The sequence below is a fragment of the Plectropomus leopardus genome, chromosome 9, assembly GCF_008729295.1.
Source record: "Plectropomus leopardus isolate mb chromosome 9, YSFRI_Pleo_2.0, whole genome shotgun sequence".
In the NCBI taxonomy this organism is placed as follows: Eukaryota; Metazoa; Chordata; class Actinopteri; order Perciformes; family Serranidae; genus Plectropomus; species Plectropomus leopardus.
This window is the reverse complement of record NC_056471.1, coordinates 25,812,607-25,836,840: the sequence shown is the minus strand read 5'-3', so window position 1 is coordinate 25,836,840 and position 24,234 is coordinate 25,812,607. Positions and strand designations below refer to the sequence as shown.

Sequence of the window (24,234 nt, the reverse complement as noted above, 5' to 3'; positions counted from 1 at the left end):
TTTTTTTTTTTTTTAAACCCACTCTGACTAAAATTCAAGACCGATTTTCCAAAACACAATATTTAAGAAATTTATGGTGAAAGTTATGAACAATTTGGCCCAAGTTTTTGTTTAAACATAAAACATGACTTAAAGAATAGGGACAAAAATGTTAGAGGCAGACTTTTTTTTTTTTTTAAATCCAATTATTATATATATTATATTATTATACAATTCAGTGTAAATTAAGGCCCTATTAATACTCAGTGTTTTTTTTTTTTTTTAAATTATTTTTTGGCATTTTTTTAGATAGTACAGAAACTTGATAACGTGAGGGGGAGAGAGAGGGGATGACATGCAGCAAAGGTCTGCGAGCCAGAATTGAATCCGCGGCCGCTGCAGCATGGACGCTGCCTTCGTATATAAGGCGCCTGCTTTTTCCACTGAGCCCCCGGACGCCCCATGCTCAACGCTTTTTAAGACTTTTTTTTAGGATCCGCGCCGACCTTAAAGAAACTGCTTGTTCGTCTTAGTGCCAGATGGCAGGTAGATGCAGACTAGTAAAGTGGAGTGCTAACTCCCAGACTGGGGGTCATTATGTCTGGTTCCGCTGTACGTTAAAAACTCGCTGACTCCTGTTAGACCTCCGACTCTGGAGCTAAAACACCCCCCGCCCCTCGTCTCTTGCCACGTATGCCTGTGTGTTTGAACCCCCAGAGGCAATCGAACAGCAGGAACACAACATCAAAAGACGAGCTAACTGACAATAAACCCGCCACAACACATCGCTGACTTTCATTGGCTCATTTCAAAGCGCAGGTCTGACATTTTTATGACCCGTGTTTCGTGTACAGTTACGATGTCTACCCTATTAAATCATTAAATCTAAGAAAGGAGTCAAACTCCAATGAAAAAGAATCAGATCATTTATTACATACAGAAACAGAACAAACGGGGCAAAATAACATAACGTTAATGTACAGTGGATTCATTTATGTGCATACCCAACAAAGAGTTGACATATTTAGTATGTTTTTCTTACCAATTGGTGTATTTAAGTGCGTTTTAATACACTTGTCAAAAACCATAAAGTTATTTGAAGAGCTACTGTAGAATTTGCATTAGCCAACCAAAAATACAAGCAAAACAAAATGAACAAAACAGAGAAAAAGAAACTGCAGTGCTCGTTTGTCTCTGCTTCAGTTAACTCCTAGCTCAAAAGAAAAGTCCTCTCATCCTCCGGCCGATGCCCTGTCTGTCATACAGGACGTTGAACTTGTTGATGAACTGGTTCATGCTGTTGCAGGTCTTGGTGATGGTGCCTAAATACGCCATCAGGCCCACATCGTTACATTGCTGGAGGGGGAGAAAAAAAGCAAAGTTACAGTCAGCACTCAATTGGCAACCCAAAACACGGCAAAACGATCTGCTAAACACTGTCAGATAATTTCATGACTTTATGAAAATATTTGACAATGTGATAGTTTGAATGTTCCACTGTCATATTTTGACATTTTCGCCCGAACAATAGCCTTGCCTTTTTGGTCAACTTTTCGAAATGCCAAAAAATGGTATTTTGGGCACTTTTTGTAATTTTCTATGCTATGGTGCGTCTTTAAAGTCTATTTTACTTCATTTAATGTGATTTTCAGCTGTTTTTGGGATATGTCATTTTTTGACATTTTTGCCATACTATAGCCTTGCCTTTTTGGTCAACTTTTCGACATACCAAATAAATGCGTTTTTGGCACTTTTTGTAATTTTCTATGCCATGGCGAGTCTTTAAAGGCTATTTTACTTCATTTAATGTGGTTTTCAGCTGTTTTTGGGACATGTCATTTTTTGACATTTTTGCCATACTATAGCCTTGCTTTTTTGGTCAACTTTTCGACATGCCAAAAAAAAATGCGTTTTTGGCAGTTTTTGCAACTTTCTATGCCATGGTGTTTATCTACAAGCTATTTTCTGAGGTTTAATGGAGTTTTCAGCTGTTTTTGGGACATGTCATTTTTTGACATTTTTGCCATACTATAGCCTTGCCTTTTTGGTCAACTTTTCGACATGCCAAAAAAATGCGTTTTTTGGCAGTTTTTGCAACTTTCTATGCCATGGTGTTTATCTACAGCTATTTTCTGTGGTTTAATGCAGTTTTCAGCTGTTTTTGGGACATGTCATTTTTTGACATTTTGCCATACTATAGCCTTGCCTTTTTGGTCATCTTTTTCAAAATGCCAAAAAATGGTATTTTGGGCACTTTTTGTAATTTTCTATGTCATGGCGAATCTTTAAAGACTATTTTACTTCATTTAATGTGGTTTTCAGCTGTTTTTGGACATGTCATTTTTTTTACATTTTTGCCATACTATAGCCTTGCTTTTTTGGTCAACTTTTCAACATGCCAAAAAAATGTGTTTTGTAGCAGTTTTTGCAACGTTCTATGCCATGGCGTTTATCTACAGCCTATTTTCTGTGGTTTAATGCAGTTTTCAGCTGTTTTTGGGACATGTCATTTTTTGACATTTTTGCCATACTATAGCCTTGCCTTTTTGGTCAACTTTTCAAAATGCCAAAAAATGGTATTTTGGGCACATTTTGTAATTTTCTATGCCATGGCAAGTCTTTAGAGGCTATTTTACTTCATTTAATGTGGTTTTCAGCTGTTTTTGGGACATGTCATTTTTTGACATTTTTGCCATACTACAGCTGGGGCTTTTTCAAGATGGCGGCGTAAAGTAAGGTTGGGCTGGGGAGTGTCAGCGCAGAGTTCGTGATTTTTGCACTGAAAAAACCCACTGAGACGTAGTAATATTGCCATTTTTCATCGCTTAACTTCACCATGAGTATCAACACGTACTTTTTGAGGCCGTCTGATAACAGACATTAAATGCAATAAAAGCCCTGCATCTGACGCCGTGGATGACTCTAATGGCAAAGCTACTGAAGCTATTAGCATTTTTAAGCCATAGCTATGACGGTGGTGCAATGAATCCAGCACTACAGGAGGTGGTTCGTGCTGTTACTACAAACTTTACTTAAGTTTTTGAGGACAAGCTGGAGCCAATTTCCCAGTTCCTGCAGTCACAACAAGAACAGCTGCAGAACCATGAGACACCCATCACCGAGACCGAGACGCGGATGTCGGCCATAAGAGGAAGCCTCAGAGCCCATCGGCATCAAGCTCAAGTCGCTGGAGAAAAAGGTGGCGGAGTTTGTAGAATGCACTGACGACTTAGAAAATAGAGGGAGACGCAAGAATATCCGGATTTTCAATTTTCCAGAGAGGGTGGAGGGCAACGACCCGACGTTATTTTTTCGAGTTGGCTCCACAAACTTTTGAACGTTGAAACCAAGACTGGCCGCATCAAAGTGGAAAGAGCACACCGCATCGGACAGCCCTCAACCCGCGACCAGAGACCGCGTCCCGTTGTGGCGAGGCTCCACAACTATCAAGACAAGCAAAGGATTATGAACGCGTCGTGGGACAAAAGCGAGAAAAACCAGCCGCTGAAACACGACGATGCAACCGTGATGATATTTCAAGATTACTCAGCAGCAGTTATTCGTAAGCGTAAAAGTTTTGATGAGGCGAAGAAGCGTTTGAAGTCTGCGGGCACCATGTACAGGATGCTGTACCCTGCCAGGCTCAAAGTCAGCCACTGCGGGACTACCACGGTGTACTCGGATCCGGGCGATGTGGATAAATACTTGGAAACACTGAATTTAACTGCTGGTGACACCTCGGGTTCGCCGGACTAAAACGTGCCCTATGTGCGCGTGGATTTTTCATCATCTTTGTGCCGTGAGCAGTTGTCTGCTGCACAGGTAATTACGTTCAACTTATCATCTTAACGTAATTTAAATAACTTTAATACAGAGACATTTGTCAATCACCGGTGAGTCATATTTCTTGCCACTCCCTTTTGGGTTTTGGTTGTTTTTTTTTTTTTTTAAGAGTCTACTTTTGCTGTCCGGAAAGCCTTACACTTGTACTCCTACAGGTTAGGAGAAGGATAGTGTTTTTGTTTCCTTTGCCAATGTTAGGCAGTGTTTGCTTTATCTTTGCTTTCTCAGTTGTTTGTAGTGTGTTTTTCAGCTTTTCCTGTATGTGAATATCATTTTTTAATACAGATTTGGAATATGCTCAGAGAACCTTGCATTTCATACAAGTAAGCATAATACCATGTCAACACTTAAAATCAAAGAACATACTAAATTGCAGCAGGGTGTTCTTCGGCTATGTCTTTTCCTCTTCTTTCTCATCTCGGAGCAGGGGCGTGCTGTTTTCTTAATCAGGAAGAATTTTCCCTTTAAATTTGTAGACTGCATTCAGGACACGGGGGGGCCTATGTGATTGTGAGAGGTGTTTTATATGGAGAGGAAAAAATGCATTTTTGGCAGTTTTTGCAAACTCTTCTGCCCCCGGGTTTATGCAGCCAGGCGGGAGATTGCTTACTTGCTGCTTTTACTAAATTCATTTAATTTTAATATTCGAAATTCAATTGTCGGGGGCGATTTTAACTGTCATTTAAACCCAGTCATAGATAAATCTCCTGCAGGTAAACATCTGTTACCTCAGCTAAGATCATTACATCACTTTGCGAAGAGCTGGCATATGTAGATGTGTGGAGAGCGCAACATCTGATGGACAAAGAGTTCACTTTTTTTCTCCAAAATACATTTGTGCCATATGCGAATTGACTATTTCTTTGTTCCAAAAGCTATATTACCATCAGTCATATCTAGTTCTATAGGTAGTATAGTCATATCGGATCACGCTGCGGTCTTTATTCAATGTAGCACTGGGAGTATATCCAACCAGCCTAGAAGGTGGCACTTTGATCCTCTATACTATATGATAAAAACATTTTCAGCATACTTTGTAGAGGAATTCAAACTGTTCCTATCAATCAATGCAGCTTCCACAGATGATCCATCATTACTGTGGGAGACATCATGCAGACTAAATACTCCAGAGGTATAGTTACCTCATACACAAAAAGTAAAAGACGACAACAAGCTGAACAGAGATTGATATTAGAATCCAAATTGAAAAAAAAGCTGAACAAGACTACTTCACTAAGCCTTCAAATGGTAAACTTGAGGAAATTTCTGCTCTCAGGTCAGCATTAGATTGTTTGTTAACAAATGAGGCAGAGCGTAAAATTAGATTTGCTCAACAAAAATTATATGAACATGGCGATAAGCCGGGAAAATATTTGGCATATTTAACAAAAAAGAAGTCTGATTCACAAAACATCTCTTCAATTAAAGATACAAATGGTAGACAATTTTTTGACACAAAAACAATTAACAACATATTTAGAAGCTTTTTATGAGAATCTATATGACTCACAGATGTATAATAACCGTTCGGATTTGATGGACGAATTTTTCTCTCGTCTCAGTCTTCCTGGTTTAACAGAGGATCAAAGATCTACTTTGAACTCTCCAATATCTAGGAAGTTTTTGTAATTTTCTATGCTATGGTGCGTCTTTAAAGGCTATTTTACTTCATTTAATGTGGTTTTCAGCTGTTTTTGGGACATGTCACTTTTTGACATTTTGCCATACTATAGCCTTGCCTTTTCGGTCATTTTTTCAAAATGCCAAAATATGGTATTTCAGGCTTTTTTTTGTAATTTTCTATGCTATGGTGCGTCTTTAAAGGCTATTTTACTTCATTTAATGTGGTTTTCAGCTGTTTTTGGGACATGTCACTTTTTGACATTTTGCCATACTATAGCCCTTGCCTTTTTGGTCAACTTTTCGACATGCCAAAAAAATGCGATTTGTAGCAGTTTTTGCAACTTTCTATGCCATGGCGTCTATCTACAGGCTATTTCTGTGGTTTAATGCAGTTTTCAGCTGTTTTTGGGACATGTCATTTTTTGACATTTTTGCCATACTATAGCCTTGCCTTCTGGATTAAGCTTCTCTATAGCAATGCGTGCTGTGGCCGACTGGGTTCAAAATCCTGTCTCTCTCTGGCGTTTATCTACAGGCTATTTTCTGTGGTTTAATGCAGTTTTCAGCTGTTTTCGGGACATGTCACTTTTTGACATTTTGCCATACTATAGCCTTGCCTTTTCGGGTCATTTTTTCAAAATGCCAAAATATGGTATTCTGGGCACTTTTTGTAATTTTCTATGCTATGGCGTGTGTTTAAAGGCTATTTTACTTCATTTAATGTGGTTTTCAGCTGTTTTTGGGACATGTCATTTTTTGACATTTTTGCCATACTATAGCCTTGCCTTTTTGGTCAACTTTTCGACATGCCAAAAAAATGCGATTTGTAGCAGTTTTTGCAACTTTCTATGCCATGGCGTTTATCTACAGGCTATTTCTGTGGTTTAATGCAGTTTTCAGCTGTTTTTGGGACATGTCATTTTTTGACATTTTTGCCATACTATAGCCTTGCCTTTTCGGTCATTTTTTCAAAATGCCAAAATATGGTATTTCGGGCTTTTTTTTGTAATTTTCTATGCTATGGTGCGTCTTTAAAGGCTATTTTACTTCATTTAATTTGGTTTTCAGCTGTTTTTGGGACATGTCACTTTTTGACATTTTTGCCACAATTTCCCGTGCATTTTTGGTCAATTTTTCCAAATGCTAAATTATCCCCCCTGAGCTACCGCCTTATCGTGATGGAGGGGTTTGCGTGTCCCAGTGATCCTAGGAGCTCAGTTGTCTGGTAGGGTCACCCATGGCAAACAGGTCCTAGGGGAGGGACCAGACAAAGTGTGGCTCAACGGACCCTTATGATGAACAAGACGCCCGGATGTGGGTCACCGAGGCCCCCACCCCCCGGAGCCAGGCCTGGGGGTGGGGCTCGATGGCGAGCGCCTGGCGGCCGGGCCTTTACCAATGGGGCTCGGCTGGGCACAGCCCGAAGAGGCGACGTGGGACCTCCTGCCCATGGGCTCACCACCCATAGGAGGGGCCATGGGGTTGGGTGCCGTGTGAGTTGGGCAGCAGCCGAAGGCGGGGACCTTGGCGGTCCGATCCTCGGCTGCAGAAGTTAGCTCTGGGGACGTGGAACGTCACCTCACTGGTGGGGAAGGAGCCTGAGCTGGTGCGCGAGGTTGAGAAGTTCCAACTAGATATAGTCAGCCTCACCTTAACACACAGCGTAGGCTCCGGATCCTGACATTTGTTTGTGCCTATGGTCCAATAGCAGAGTATCCACCCTTTTTGGAGTCCTTAGAGGGGGTGCTGGAGAGTGCTCCTTCTGGGGACGCCCTCGTTCTGCTGGGGGACTTCAACGCTCACGTTGGCAACGAAAGTGAGACCTGGAGGGGCATGATCGGGAGGAATGCAGACAGGTACCGACAGGCCAAGCGGAATGCAGCTGCGGCGGTCACCGAGGCGAAATCCCGGGCATGGGAGGAGTTCGGAGAGGCCATGGAGAACGACTTCCCGACGGCTTCGAAGAGGTTCTGGACCACCATCTGGCGTCTCAGGAGGGGGAAGCAGTGCTCTGTCAACACTGTGTATGGTGGGGACGAGGCGCTGCTGACTTGGACTCTGCCAGGGCTGCCCTTTGTCACCGATTCTGTTCATAACTTTTATGGACAGAATTTCTAGGCGCAGCCAGGGTGTTGAGGGGGTCCGGTTTGGTGACCTCAGGATTGGGTCTCTGCTCTTTGCAGATGATGTGGTCCTGTTGGCTTCATCAGGCCGTGACCTCCAGCTCTCACTGGATCAGTTCGCAGCCGAGTGTGAAGCGGCCGGGATGAGAATCAGCACCTCCAAATCAGAGGCCATGGTTCTCGGCCGGAAAAGGGTGGAGTGCCGCCTCCAGATCGGGGATGAGATCCTGCCCCAAGTGGAGGAGTTTTAGTACCTCGGGGTCTTATTCAAGAGTGAGGGAAGGATGGAGCGGGAGATTGACAGGCGGATCGTTGCAGCGTCTGCAGTAATGCGGACTCTGCACTGATCTGTTGTGGTGAAAAGGGAGCTGAGCCAAAAGGCAAAGCTCTCAATTTACCGGTCGATCTTCGTTCCTACCCTCACCTATGGTCACAAGCTTTGGGTAGTGACCCGAAAGAACAAGATCGCGGGTACAAGCGGCCGAAATGAGCTTCCTCTGTAGGGTGGCTGGGCTCTCCCTTAGAGATAGGGTGAGAAGCTCAGTCATCCAGGAGGAGCTCGGAGTAGAGCCGCTGCTCCTCCGCGTTGAGAAGAGCCAGAAGAGGTGGCTCGGGCATCTAATTAGGATGCCTCCAGGACGCCTCCCTGGTGAGGTGTTCAGGGCACGTCCCACCGGTAGGAGGCCCCGGGGAAGACCCAGGACACGCTGGAGAGACTATGTCTCACAGCTGGCCTGGGAACGCCTCGGGATCCCCCGAGAAGAGCTGGACGAAGTGGCCGGGGAGAGGGAGGTCTGGGCTTCCTTGCTTAGGCTGCTGCCCCCGTGACCCGACCTTGGATAAGCGGAAGAAAATGCATGGATGGATAGATGGCTAAATTATGTTTTTTTTTCCGCCTTTTTTGCAAGTTTCTATGCTATGGTGTGTCTTGGCCAACTGTTTTATGTGGTTTAATTTGGTTTTCAGTTGTTTTTTTGGGGCATGTTTTCGACATGCCAAATAATGGTGGTTTTGGCCTTTTTTGCAACTTTCTATGACATGGGGTATGACATTTTTAGGAATTTTTCAGCGACATACTATACTATGTCTTTTTTTCATATTGTTGAGACATATACTATTGATTTGATTCATTTTTGAGTGACATACCATACCATGTTTGTATGAATTTTTGAGTATCATACCATACTATGACGTTTTTGCGTGACATACTTTACTATGACGTCTTTTTGCGTTTGACCACTCCATTACCTTTACCATTGTGATGAAAACATCCCCATACATTGATTAAAAAAAAACATTTTGTATGTGAAAGCTTGCTTACATCATAGAAGTCAGTTTTGAATTTTATGGTGCTGAGGACCGGCAGTCTGTGGCACAGGGCGTTCGCTTCTCGAAGGATCTCATGGTTGAATGGCACCTCTCCTGCGGTACATGAAAATAGACAGGAAACAGACAAAAAACAAGTTATAACACAGTACACCAAAAGAATAAGATAAGACGATGCTGTCAAGACCGCATAAAACGGGCTCATAATTACAGAGGTATGTACCAGGGGGCCTCCCCTGATGGTGTTAAAGCGAGTATGAGGAAACATCTCATTTAAAAACAGCTGTTTCCAGACTTATTTTCACATTCTTTGGTCTCACTGCATCATTATAAAGGCCCCGCTGTCCTCTCACCTGATTCCACGGCTTTGACGTACTCTAGAATGATCTTCACCCGGCTGTGGAGCATCTTTATCGCACTGTGCTGGGCTATAAGGTGTTCAGCAACTAATAGAGAAGACAAAGAGAATATTAAAGTAAAAACCCTATTCAGAATCCATTTAGACAATGTCTAATACAAGTCAGGTCACAAAACAGCCATCAACTGTTCATTCAAATCTGGCAACAGAAACCCACACGCTGATTTAAAGTTGGCTCCCAAACTTTTTTTTTCAGAATAAACTGAAACCATTTAGTAATTGAGTAATTGTATGTTGTGATATGATTCAATAATGTCATCAGGACTTTAGAGTCTTTCACTGTCTCCAGTAAGTCTGTGTGTTAAGATACTGCCAGAGCGAGACCTTGTAGATGTTTTGACTACATTTTTAGGCAAAGCTGTGTGACGTGTGAAATATACTGGTTTAAGTTGAATTACTCCTGTTCCTCTTCTGAAATTTAACTAATCCCAAATGTTAGAAACTCCACAACTATCTTTGTTAGTGCTGCCTGATATAGCCATTTTATGTGGATTTATCCTGACCTGAAATAGGAGCTATGATGACAGATTTGTGGGTTTCTGTTAAATAAACTGTGTTTAAAAAGGCAACCTTGAAAACAACACATGGCTGGTTTACAGCTAACAGCACATTAGAACAGATGTGAACTCCTTTACTGTGTTTAACCTCCAACAGGTGAGAACATTAACATCAGCCTCTCTTACCTGTCGAGTTTTCTCCTGTGCCGGTGGCCGTCATTCGAGCTACGTGGTCAACACCGATTCTCTCTGCCTCCTCTGTGGCCAGAGTGTACGTCAGCTCCGCAAACAACATGGTAGCCTAGATTTAAAAAACAAAAAAAAAGATAAACAATTCTCTGTGGCAAACTGGGTCACTGCTGCAGGAAATGACATGTAGGTGATGTGAAATATAAGAATTACCTCGCCATTGATGATGTCAATCACAGATTCATAAACACTGACAGGAAGCTGAAGGAGAAAGAACACATTGTTTAAAGGTGTTTGACTGTAGTGTTTTCTCATCACTGCAGTGAAAGAACGGATGAACTCACATCGGTGTGCTTGGTCATGGGGTTGAGCTTGAGGAAGAGAGGGCTCTCAATAATCTCACACACCTGGCAGAGAAAAGGAAATCTCTAAAAACGTGTCAAACACAATCTGAAGTAACTTTCAGACTTAAAGATGATGTCACTTTTATTACCAACAACTAAATAAAAGAGACGCAGATCATTGACGCAGGTACTGGCCTGTCACACTGTGAGTCATCTCAGGTCCATCCTACATCCAGAACACAGTCAAACTACCCAAAAACCGTCCACTCCGTTCTGCTACTGCATATCAGCTTATTGTCCCTCACTACAAAGCGACCCAACTAAGGCTCCAAAAGTCTTACTGTGTGCTGTCCCGTCTCCACCCGGTAACAACAAACTTAAATTAAACTTGATTTTAAATAATTAGAAATTATCTTTGCATTTTTTTTTTGATAAAACCTTTTATAAATTATCTCTTTACTCTTATTGTAAATCTGTAGCCTTAATTTTTTTTTATATTTATTGCTCTGTAAAGCACTTTGAATCTGAGATGTGCCCTAAAGCAGAAACTCTGCACTTCCTCAACTGCAGACTGAACACTTTGTTCTGACTGCACGTTTGTCTATGAAATAAGATATTTTTTTTTTAAACTCTCTCTCACTGTCTTTAAATCGAGTACTTGAATATTGGTGTGTCTGATAAAACTGATAAACAAACATGGTCCCAAAACACTTTGTAAAACATACATAAAAAGAGAATACATCAAATTCAAAATTAGTTAATATTTGCAGAAAAACAATAATCTTGATCAAAGTGAACACTGAATACCTCGACTTTGTTGTGCATTTAACTGAATTTATGTCCAAAAACATTTTTTAATACTTGCACTGTTCGTTCACACAGTGTCGTCGGGGCTGCACTTTCTTGCACTCTTCCTGGTTTTTCCCACATGGTTAAATGCATTTATTGTAAGTCGCTTTGGATAAAAGTGACAGCTGAATAAATGTAACATCACAATCTCTTTAACATTAATGCCGTTGTTATGTTATTTGCTTTCAAATGAAAAGCTGCAGCTCAGGTATCTGACCCACAGAAGTCTCTGCTGCAGCCGGACAGCCTTGCTTTGAGTTTCACATTAACTGTGTGCAGCTGCAGCTTGATCTGAGACAAGTTCAGGTGTTCATGTTCTGCTTTGGTTCAGACTTACTGAATATATTGCAATTTTAGCTTTTGCCTACCTGCTTGTGAATGTGGATGTCCGATGCGTCCGGAGGGCCTCCTGTGGTGTACCAGCCCAAGAACTCCATCTCTTTGAAGACCTGTTTGACTGAGAGGCAAAAACAAAATATTATAGGATTCAGATACAAACATCTCTTATTCCTCTTACTACATTAAAGACGTATTATAACCACTAAAATAACGTATAAAAACACGATTTTCATAATCACCAGGTGTTTGTTTATTTATTTGAACACTCAATATTAATTTTTTCCTAGTTTATCCTCCTCTTTTTATCTGCAAACAATAATGAAAAAATGTAGATATTTGATTTTAGATATGTGCGTGTATGCACATACTGCATGTATAGTTAATTAGAGAATAAGTTAAAATCAATAAGGAAGCTGCTTAAAATTCAATGATTTATGGAGAACGTCAGTAAATATTACTTTTTTTGCCTGTCTGCTTGTTTGTATAATAATTTCTCAATAAATCAAATCAAACAAAAATAAATCAAATCAGTGAAAATATATTTCAGAAACTGATCTCACAGATGCTGGTTTTGGCAGTATTATTGATTGTTATTATTAAGTAAGTCACCTCCTAAAAAACAAGCAGGACGCAGAAGGCGAGTAACTTTCTCGTCATTATACACCAACATGATCCTGCCAGAGAATCGCTGCATTTCATAAAACTCTGTCCTCAAAGCAAAGACGTGAACGGAGCTGTATTCGTGTCCTGTACACATAAAAAACACGTACATTGCTCCTCCTTGGTGTAGTAGTACTCCTTGTCAATGTGCACTCGGTCGTCTATGGTGTGAGACAGCAACTCAAAGGAGTTCATCACCTCGATGTTTCTCCCCTCCTGCTTCCCGATCAGGGCGCCAATCACTGAGCAGGAGAAAAAAACACAACAGTACGTTTACATGCACAGTTTAGTCGAGCTACAATCGTAGCTGGATTAGGACATTTAAGTGGACAACTGTCTTTGTCCCAGTATAAGAGCACTAAGGGGGAGTATCGGCTTATTTACCGACTCTGCCGCAGTCGATGGAGATATGCCCTCGTTCAGCTAGCTGCTATAAATCTATATTATTAATACATCCTGTGATATAGACCTCATCACAATCACCACTGTTTATTTACAACAACTTCAGAGCAGAAAACAGCTCCGTCACATCATATAAATCAAACGGCGCTGAACAAACTCCTAAAAAGCCACCAAAAAAAATCATTATCAGTTTAAGTGTAGCCTACGCTATATTTAGAATATTTTCACCACTTTACTTTGCTGTTATACAGCCCTTGCTTACAAGGATTTGAAGCCATTGTATCGAAAAACACCGGACTCCACTGAGAAAAACATTTTACTCCACCGAATGGCGGAGGTGCTGGTCTACCGCTGCCTCCATCAGCTGTTGTGTAGGTAAAGAGGACGAAATATTCAAACACAGTGTACAATTAAACTGATATGGATTTTTCTAGGTGGCTAAAATATGTCTTGTTGCAGCACCATCCATGGTAGTACAGCAGTACTGCAGTACAGCAGTACAGCAGTACAGCAGAACAGCAGTACTGCAGTACGCACTGAGAATCTGTGCTGATGTTGTGGAGACTGTACTTTATTCATCAGAGGAGGGGTGTGGCTGAAGCGTGACGTTTTTAATTAAAATAAATATAAAACACTACCTTTTCAAGTTGTACGTCTCTCACCTAAGTGAAATTAATAACACGTGCCTCCTCAGTGTTTACACCAAAGTACACCGAAGCAGACAGACGCAGCAGATAGGAGCAGATGCAGAACATCTAATCCTGTTAACGTTCGACTGACGTGTGTGCGTGACAGAATATCTTGACTCTGAATCAAATTGTCTCGCTGTATTAGTCCAATTTCAAGGAATTCAATTCAGTACAATTTCAGTCGGACTAAAATATTTAGATGTATTTTAAAAGTCCAGTTTTAGTCCGACTAACACAGTAATTCTTTTTTCAGACATCATGTCAACATACTGAAATAATAACCAGTTTCATTTCGCTCAGTTATAGAATAACTCATGAGAACATGAGACGAGCCGTAAATACGTACCCTGCATCGGTCGTCCCTCCTGCGAGCGGATGCGAATCCAGTGGTCGGATATGTTGAGGATGACCAGAGGGTGTAAGGCCACGGAGACGCTTCCGGTAACCCCTGAGGCCATAACACTGGGGCTGGCTACAGACACACAGACACAAAGAACAGGGTCTTTAACACCAAAAAAAAAATAATAAATCCAACGAAAAAACAAGCTATTTGAGGGTGTCACCTCAGGCTCTGGGAACTACAGACATCTACAGCACATTTTTCACAATTTCCTGACAGTTTATAGAGGACTGATCATCTAATCAGGAAACACAATCAGATTTAGGGCCAGGAGAGAAAACTAAATATTGATATTTTTGACCAACCTCAACATTAATATTGCAATAATACTGTACAGTTGACTATTAGTGCATCCACAAAATATTTACACAATGAAAAACCAGGAGAAAACAAGCAGAGATTCAGTGATGTGTGTTTGGAGCCAAACTAATACAGACCTAATAATGATAATAGAGGCAGATCAATAAACCAGCAAGCCAATATTTTATTTTGCATAAAAATGTTTTGTTTATTAATGCAACATTTTTAAAATACAAATACTGACATTACGTTTGCAGTGGTACACTGGTCCCAAAGTACACTGTGATATGAAAATTATATTTTTTTAATTTTATTTTTTATTCCTTTAAGGGCTGGTCCGATATATCGGCCGATCTCTACCATCCAGTATTTAATATTTTAATAAATATGTTTATGCTTTTACTGTTTTAGGTATACATTTTCCAGCAGTGTGTCACTGAATAACTGTCACATACAGCGCTGCAAAAAAGTATTTGTCCCCTTCCTGATTTCTTACTTTTTTGCATGTGTGTCACACTCAACTGTTTCAGATCATCAAACAAATTCAAATATTAAACAAAGATAACCCAAATAAACATAAAATGCAGTTTTTCTGTGATGATTTTATTTGTTACGAGAAAAATACTATCCGAACCTACATGATCCTCTGTGAAAAAGTAGTTGCCCCCCTTGTTAAATAATGAGGTAATTGTGATTAATCATATTATTGTGGAAAGCTGAGTTCAATTTCATAGCCACACCCAGGCCTGATTGCTGCCAGACCTTTCAAATCAAGTAATTGACACGTCTCAGTCTGGAAAAGGTTACAAAGCCATTTCTAAATCTTTTCGGACTCCAGCGAACCACGGTGAGAGCCATTATCCACAAATGGAGAAAGCATGGTACTGTGGTGAACCTTCCCAGGAGTGGCCGGCCTACAAAAATTACCCAAAGAGCACAGCGACGACTGATTTAAGAGGTCACAAAGGAACCCAGAACAACATCTAAACAACTGCAGGCCTCACTCGCCTCAGTAAAGGTCAGTGTTCATGACTCAACCATAGAAAGAGACTCTGCAAAAATGGCCTGCATATCAGAGGTCCAAGACGAAAGCCACTGCTGGCAAAAAAAAAAAAAACCTAAAGGCTCGTCTCACTCTTGCCAAAAAACATCTTAATGATCCCCAAAGCTTTTGGGAAAATATTCTGTGGACTGATGAAACCAAAGTTGAACTTTTTGGAAGGAGTGCATCCCGTAACATCTGGTGTAAAATGAACACAGCATTTGATAAAAAGAACATCATGCCAACAGTGAAACGTGGGGGTGGTTGTGTGATGGTTTGGGGCTGCTTTGCTGCTTCAGGACCTGGACGACTTGCTGTGATTGAAGGAACCGTGAACTCTGCTCTCTACCAACAGATCCTGAAGGAGAACGTCCGGCCATCAGTTCGTGACCTCAAGACGAAGCGCACGTGGGTTCTGCAGCAGGACAACGATCCACTTCTGAATGGCTTAAAAAAAACCAAAATGAGGGTTTTGGAGTGGCCTAGTCAAAGTCCAGACCTGAACCCAAATGAGATGCTGTGGTATGACCTTTAGAAAGGCGGTTCATGCTCGGAAACCCTCCAATGTGGCCGATTTAAAACAACTATGCAAAGAAGAGTGGCCCAAAATTCCTCCACAGCGATGTGAAAGACTCTGCAAGTTATCGCAAACGCTTGACTGCAGTTGTTGCTGCTAAAGGTGGTTCAACCAGCTTTTAGGTGTAGGCGGCAATTACTTTTTCACATGGGCCATGTAGGTTCAGATGGCTTTTTTTCCCTTAATAAATAAAATCGGCACTTAAAACTGCATTTTGTGTTTACTTGTGAGTTAACTTATTTAAGTTTGCTTGATCTGAAATGGCTTAGAGTGACAAAGGTGCAAAAAAAGTAAGAAATTTGTGAGCGGGCAAATACTTTTTCACAGCACTGTGTGCTATATTTAGCACATTGAATACATTGTATATTCTGTTATTATTCTTGATTCTTGTTTATTGGTGTCGCTTTGAACACATTTATTTTTAACTTGCATTCTGATTTTATACATTTCATTGTAGCATAAGGCACAGTTTTTATATTTTACACTCGCTACACACACAGCACATTATCTATATTAAAACTTAAATATTCACATATTAGTGCTAATTGTCTGTTATTGTATTTCTTACATTTATATTTGTACACAATTACATATTCGGCATACTATACATAATTTTCAATGAGTAAATATTTACATACTGTGCTTATTGTTCACTCCTCTTGTACTTATATTTTTATTTACTTGTGATGGTACAAACGTGCGCAAAGCGACAACAATAAACGAGACAATCTAGAATAACAATAACAGAATATACAATGTATTTAATGTATAAAATAAAGCATATGTGACAGTTATTCAGTGACAAACTGCTGGAAACGTATACCTAAGACAACTGTCAGTAAAATCCTAAACATATTTATTGAAATATTAAATACTGGACCGTAGAGATCGGCCGATATATCGGACCAGCCCTGACTAACGCTGCAGACTGAGTCTGTTGGTCACTTGTACATGCCCGCGCTGACACATTTAGGTTTTCATGTCTGTCTCTGAGCAGTTATATCTGTAATATGTATAATTAAACTGACTCAGACGCGCAGTGATGAATTTGTTGACAGTTTTTTCTCGCAGAGTCGTGATCGGTGACGCGCTTATGTTAGCACGCTCGCTAACTGCCGATCTAAAACACCACTAATCCGTCAATTACGCTCACTCGCAACACAAAAGTGCTTCATGTGAGTCGACCTGCGTTCACGCTCATGTTGATATCGGGCGGAAAGTGTGAGGTAAGTGAGAAATACTCGCCTGCTCCGTCCACCTCCATTCCCCCACCATTGCTGGTCGCCATCTTGTCCGGTAAACGGCGCAGGCGCAGTGGACGGCTCAGGTTCGTCTTCTTCTTCTGTGTTTTGACTGCAGGTCGCATCTTTGATGTCGCAGTGGCGCCATCTGCTGTTTGTTACCTCCTACAGCAGGAAGACAGCAGGTCAGTCAGACTGTAAAATAATACATCTGTATGGATGTGATCTTTATTTACAGTCTGTGGTCTGAGCAGCGCCAGACATGTTTCTACTGTTTTAGGACGTTTCTAGGATTTTGAGACATTTCTATGATTGTATGACATTTTCAGGATTTTAGGACATTTCTTGGACTTTAGTATATTTCTATGATTTCAGGACATTTCTTGGATTTCAGGACATGATCTGTTCATGAATGAACACTACGAATGTAGGACTTTAGGACATTTCTAGGATTTTAGGACATTTCTAGAACTTTAGTATATTTCTGTGACTTAAGTATATTTCTATGATTTTAAGACGTTTCTAGGATTTTAGGACATTTCTTGGACTTTAGTATATTTCTATGATTTTAGGACATTTTCTTGGATTTCAGGACATTTCTATGAATGAAGGACATTTATAGGAGTTTAGGACATTTCTATGATTTTAGGACGTTTCTATGATTTCAGGTCGTTTCCAGGATTTTGGGACATTTCTAGGACTTTAGTATATTTCTGACTTAAGTATATTTCTATGAGTTTAGGATGTTTTTCTAGGATTTTAGGACATTTCTATAAATGTAGGACATTTATAGGACTTTATCATGTTGCTTGGATTTAAGCACATTTCTATGATAGAAGGACATTTCTAGGACTTTAGAAAGAAAAGACACATCTGAAAATCCTAGAAATGTCCATTTCTAGGATGTTTCTATGAACTTAGGACATTTGTAGGAATACAGCACAATTCTAGGATTTTCGCACGTCTCTGGGATTTTGGAACATTTCTAAGATTTTGGGACGTTTTTACGATTTTAGGAAATTTCCCCCATGTGGAAGCAGCACGATATTAAGATGTTATTAAGTTGCTTTGTGTGAGCGTGTTGATCAACCAATGTTTCACGAGAAGTCTATCACTCAAAATATAAAGATCTTTAATAATGTGTTTTTAGAGAATGATGAAAAACAAAGACCAACAATACTTAAAGATTTATTTGTTCAAAATAAGTTTATTCAAAACAAGTTCTCATTTATATTTCTAAAGGTTAAAATCGTAATGGCTGGTTCAAATGCAACACAATTCATGTCAAAGACACAAAGATCTTCATTGTTTTCCTTATTTATACAATAAACAGACAATTACCACTTATTACTTCATAATTCCTAAAAATCATATTAAAAAAACAAAAAACAGGAGAGTGCGAGTGAACTGGGACTTGATAAAGATTTATTTAAATGTGTTGTGCTGTTGCTCTTTAACACCAAAACCAAACTCCTACTTCAAAATATCCTCTGAATGCATACGTTGAAACAGGAAACAGGTGGATCATTGTTTCAGTTTTCTTCCGTTGTAACCGACGCCTGCTCATGTCTTTACAGTCTATAAGTGATGGTAAATATTTTGTGCATTTTCCTTATGACAGAGGTTTAATGGAGCTAATTAAAAACAAGTTTTTTGTCTGATTGTGAGCATTAAATTTGGAAGTGAGACTCTGATTTACCTTGAGGACACTCAGTAAAGCAGCAGCGTTTGACGATATAATGACGTATATCATGAGATGATAAATATTTGTCTACCATCAGAGAATTTCCCAAACTCTCTGTAATGTCATAGCTCTAACTTTAACGTGAGTCTCTAAAGAGATGTTACGAATCGAAGAGCAAGATGTGATGAAGGACCTTATTTTTAGTTTGTTGGATTAGACAACGGACATTTCTGTTAAATTCCATTCAAATTGTGCTATATTACAAGATACAAGATCTATTCAAGTTTGAAAAAACAAATGCTCTGGAAATATCTCGTCAAAACCAAAATGCAAACTTCAGTGTGTAGGATTAAGGGGGATTTATTGGCAGACACTGAATATATTATTACATATGTTTTCTTTAGTGTAAAATCACATGAACATAAGAATTGTTGTTTTAACTTTAGATCGAGCCGTACACCCTTTGAAATCAGAGCAATGCTTTAAAAAAAACATGGGACGAAAGCAACAAGAAACTTAAGAAATGGCCAAAGAAAGGGCAAGAAATGTGTAAAAAGTTTCAAAAAAGTTACCTGAAAATTAAAAAAAAAAAGAAAAAAATAACCTTGAAGTGCAGATTTTTTTCCTATTTATTTATTTAGTTTTAATATCTTATGATCCCCCACAGCTAACTTTCAGGTCATTTCTTTGTCACTTTTTAGTAATAATTTTGCTAATTTGCTAGATACGTCTTGCCAAGTTGGTCGTCATTTTTTTCCCAAAACAAACAAACAAACAAACAAAAAAAAAACAGTTGACAAAAAAATCAAACCAATTTTCTCAAGTTTCAGAGGTTTAGTTCAAGTTCAAGTTCAGCTGAAACCCGACTTTGAAGTGAAACTGTGATTATGTTACTCATTTATGGTTTTCTGTACTTTTATTACAATGCTACACTACGTGGATTTAAGAGCAATTTCTGAAGACATTTTTTGGTTTGTTTACTTTGTTAAAAACACAAAACGCTGCACTTTGTATCACTCTAAAGTATGTGAAGTGTGTACTGTGCCGCTGCATCATCAGCAGGTAAATACAAGTATCGGATCAGGACTAAATATCAGCAGATACTCAATATCAGCTGACTCAGACCGGGATCGAGCCAAAAGTACTTGACTGGGACGTTCCTAATGAGGATCTAAAACATGATTGTAATATTTTGTACGCCTATGTGCCTAAAGACATAATGCTAAATGTTATGTCTATAACGCTACATAAAAGGACATATATCTGTGCGACAGCGAACAGTATTGATCGCGGCCTCTTGTATTACAGACCTGATTAGTCTGCATTGATCTGAACGGAGCAGTTAGTAAAAACTACGGTGCAGGACGGCAGCAGGACGGCGAGCGAGCGACGCAGACTGGGAATGGGATCGTTCATGTCTAGTGTTTTGTTCTCATCGTTACTGTTATCTTCTCCTGCAGCTTCCTCGTCGTCCTGCTCCTCACCACCGCCGGCCTCGCCCTCCACGACTGGTGGACACTGCCGAGGCAGGAAGATCACGTCCAGAAACTCCAGCCTGCGGAGCCCGCGGAACATCCTGCAGCTCCGCACCACCTGCGTCTCGTTGAGCGTGCAGGCCCACAGGCACAGACTCTTCAGGTCCTTCAGTCGGCTGGCACACAGCAAACCGGGCCCCACCTCCTTACCCCCCAGACTCAGCTCCTCCAGCCCGATCCATCCCGCCCCCAAACCCAGGGACGCCATCTGTAACTGGTAGCCTTGTCGCCCAGTGATGCCTATTTCCAGGAACTTGAGTCTCGAAAGCCCCTCCACCCCACAGCCGCCGTCCTTGGCAGCGCAGCTCCTGAGCCCGTTAGCCGACACTCGAAAGGTGTCGCGCAGCTCCAACCGGCTGAGCCTCTCCCACGATGTCAAACTCTGCAGATGCTGGTCTGTGAAAGAGGGCACATTGTTTAGGACTAACCTCTCGATACCGATCCCTGACGGAGAGCCCTGCACTTTTCCTTTCCGATCCTTTCCTTGCTGCTGAGCGCTGGATGTGGCTTCTTGGGGGCGAGCAGGTGAAATCACAGTCTGGTTGAAAAAGTCGAGAGGCAGCTCACAGCCGCACAGCTCCAGCACCTGCAGAGACGGAGGCAGGAGCTGGCAGCTGGGCAGACACCTGAGGTCTGTGTGCAGGAGGTAGAGTTTACTCAGGCGAGGGCACTTCGTGGACAAAGCTTTGAGCCAAGACTCAGAGAGGAAGGAGCCACCTCGAGCAGAAAGCAGCAAACCACGCAACCGAAGGCACCTCAGTCCACAGCCCAGGTACTGACGCAGCAGGAGCCACAGGATTCGGGACGTCACCTGAGAGGGGTGGGAGGCAGAAGAGAGACGGAGCAGTCAATAAATGTACAGGCACAACACGTGGAAGAGCATTTACTTCAACAAGAGCCAACGGCCAGACAGGGTTACCTGTGGAGCACATTTTAGAAATAAAGGCCACTCAAAGTGCTTCACAGGAAATACACCAACACAGTACAGGCACAGTATAGAGCAACGGTCCCCAACTGGTGGGTCGCGGTCCGGTCGCTGTTCTACTCTGAGTGGACCACAGGTGACTTGTGAATGTGTCTAGTTTGTAAGAAAATGAAACAGTATTTTGAAGCAAAGTGAATTTTCAACACAGAGCTTTTATTTTGAAGTCCCTTCAACTCTTGAATTATGTTTTATTTCTTTGTTTTCTAAGCCAATGTTTGTTTACATTTTGTGAAATAAAATTGAAAATGTGGTATTTTATCTAATATGTGGCCCTTGAACTAAAGGATTTCTTAATAGTCAAATTCAGGGTAAGTCTAGTTTCTCCTGGAAATTTGTTCCAGTTCTGAGAAGCAAAATAACTGAATGCTTCTTCTCTGTATTTTGTCGGGGCTAAAATGGTCTGGAAACACACACACACACTGGTGCCAGATGACCTGAGAGGCCAAGTGGGTTCATTTGATAAAAGACAGTCAGAGATGTATTTTATGTATTTGTACTTCAAGGGGAAACAGACAACTTTTCAACTTTCCCCAATTCAGCGTTTTTAAGTGGTGTTATTGTTGGTGCCGCTGTCACAAAGAAAACCAGATCGTTCTGTTTTACACAGAGCTTAGCAACTAACTACAACACAAGGCACACCATATTTTGTTTACTGCATTTACTTTGGTTGCTCCACCGTCCCCCAATTCTACTACTGGACACTGGAGACCTACACGGATACTTTTAGCAACTCGGGAAAACAAAAGCGCTCTCCTCTTCCTGTTATGGTTGTGACAGACAGAGCTGTATGGTGAAAGCAACACTTACACAGAACCAAATGGTGTAATTATTCTATTAACATTACATGTAACAAGCAACATTTAATTCATAAAGAATTAGTTACAACAGAAAACTTTTCTATTTTTATTCTATGACACACTGCAGGCCAGCGCCGAGCCCTGAGTGTCACAGCAATGTGTTCAGTGCTCTTATTTACTGTAAAGACTCTTGTATTGTACATGATAATTTCCACTTAAATGGGCCCGCAAAATCTTTTAAGAGTGAAGGGACGTTTAACTTAATTTTTAGCACACATACGTTTGTTTACTTTATCTCAAAAGTCTGAAAAAGGAGAAAGATTGATTATTTTAGCAGCAGCATTCTGAATATGCAATTTTTTTAAGACCTGAGAAATAAAGGCATGGACACCTTAATCCTCTAATTCTTCTGTGTGCAGGTTGGTAGCGTGCACGGTTTGTCATTGACCTGATGTGACTGTCAAAGCTTAACTTCATCACATCAAGTTTTAACTTGTTTTTGTTCTCAAAGACAGAGGTGAGTGTTGACTCAGTTATTGCTACTAGTACACGTGATTTTCACGCATTAGCAGTTTCATCAGACTGTGTAGATTTATTTATTGAAGTCATGTGGTGTGGCCATGATCCTAAATAAAATAAACACTGTTTTTAGAGACACATTACAGGAGAAAGGGTGAAGCCTCGTCTCCTCTAACATCCTCACCCCTTTCCATGCAGACAGATCCACGAGTCTCCACAGTCTCTGGTCCCTCACGAGGCGTCTCCACCTCTTACACACTCTGAAAGACACCACACAACACACAAAAACAACTTCATCAGCTCACAGCAGTCACAACAAAGGCGCAGCTGGCACTGACTTTTGTTTCACAAGACGAGCAAAATACTGTCGACAAAGTTACATTTATCTCACCTTCCGGCTCTCACGAGCTCTCGCACGCTCAAATACGACAACACGTCTATTAAAATGTTTTCGGGTATGTAGTCCAGATTACAGCCTTTAAATTCATCCATTCTCCAAACAAAAGTACTTAAAGCTTGGACACGGACTGATATCCAGACGCACACAGGTTGCGTCTACATCAGAGATCCCCAGGAAACAGCTGCCCGCTGACTGCAGGACCCACCGACCCGCACTGCGAGGGTTAAATCACACATCACCTGTGTGCTGGACACTGCGGGTCTCTTGGCTAAAAAGCAGTCTTCCTTTCTCTAAACACCTGCCAATTTTATGACAATAAGGAAGTGGTGGAGCCTAATATAAATCACCGTGATGAAACCATAATGCCACCTCACGGCCGTCAGGTGAACAGCAGGTCACTGATAATCACTCTTTATTTTTACTTTTAATATAATATGTACTATAGCTGTCCTCGTAAAGTATGTACTGTTACATGCAGTATGCACACAATCAGGACATACTGCTTCTTCATAAAACTGCAGCCTGAACTTTGACCCTCTTTCTCGTATAACTGTTACCATGGAGATAAAACAAATCGCCATTCGCCAAATTCAACAGATTAAGACTGATACAATAAAGGATGTAACCTATGTAAAGGTCGGTAAATACAATCAGAAATAATCACTTTATTATATAACAGCAAAAATATCCCATGCAGGAAAAAAATTAAAGAAAAAATGAAATCAAAATTTGAAACAAACTATTTTTGAAAAAAATAATAACATCGCACTCAGTTGCAAGTAAAGGATGTAACTTAGGTAAAAGTAGGTAAATATAATCAGAAAATGTTACCTTAAGAATTAAAAGCAAAAAATAGTCCATGCATTAAAATGAAACAAAAAAGATTTAAACAAACAAAAAAAATCCACACACACACAAGAAAGAGCAATTTAAGATCAAAATTCAACTAATGGGTCTCATGTATTTGTGTTTCTAATAAATATTATTTGGGACTTTTTATAAGGTCATCAACATCCCATCTCCATCTTCAAGAAAAAGCTAAAAATGCAACTTCTATGATTGTATGATTAATTTACTGATCATTGATCTCTCTCCATCAATGTTGCATACATTTTAATTATATCTTGATTGTACCTACTAATCTAACATAACCAGGGTGCTGGGATTAGCTGTTGTGTGTCTGTTATATGCCTGTTTGTATGTTGTTATACTCAAAGGATATCTGGCCAATATCTTGTCTGTTACCACTTCATTTGTAGGACTCTAAAGCTTTAAATAGCTTCCTTGGGGCGACCCTTTCACGCATCCAGTCATTGTGAACGTGTCTACTGTATATATGCTGTATCTTATGCTGATGATGTGTGAATAAACTAAACTAAATCCCAACGACGACCAGCTGCAGATTTTGGAAGCAGTCGTGAACTTTGCATCTTCCTCAGGATTACTGTGAAACAGAGTGATACCAAGACTGAC

At 40.6% G+C, this 24,234-nt stretch overlaps 2 protein-coding genes across 2 annotated transcripts; both read right to left on the bottom strand.

The window, feature by feature from the left end:
- Window positions 1-887: 887 nt before the first annotated feature.
- Window positions 888-16,921, bottom strand: cops6 (COP9 signalosome subunit 6). Its single transcript, XM_042493396.1, has 10 exons — window positions 16,846-16,921; window positions 13,628-13,753; window positions 12,301-12,432; window positions 11,560-11,648; window positions 10,343-10,405; window positions 10,212-10,259; window positions 9,996-10,110; window positions 9,248-9,340; window positions 8,890-8,990; window positions 888-1,335 (listed from the first exon to the last, which is right to left on the bottom strand). The coding sequence occupies exons 1-10, from the start codon at window positions 16,886-16,888 to the stop codon at window positions 1,195-1,197; spliced, it is 951 nt and encodes a 316-aa protein (XP_042349330.1). The 5' UTR covers window positions 16,889-16,921; the 3' UTR covers window positions 888-1,194.
- A 2,196-nt stretch (window positions 16,922-19,117) lies between these two features.
- Window positions 19,118-23,044, bottom strand: LOC121948164 (F-box/LRR-repeat protein 12-like). The gene is made up of 3 exons (XM_042493454.1): window positions 22,753-23,044; window positions 22,546-22,621; window positions 19,118-20,871 (listed from the first exon to the last, which is right to left on the bottom strand). The coding sequence occupies exons 1-3, from the start codon at window positions 22,851-22,853 to the stop codon at window positions 19,840-19,842; spliced, it is 1,209 nt and encodes a 402-aa protein (XP_042349388.1). The 5' UTR covers window positions 22,854-23,044; the 3' UTR covers window positions 19,118-19,839.
- Between the last annotated feature and the right edge of the window lie 1,190 nt (window positions 23,045-24,234).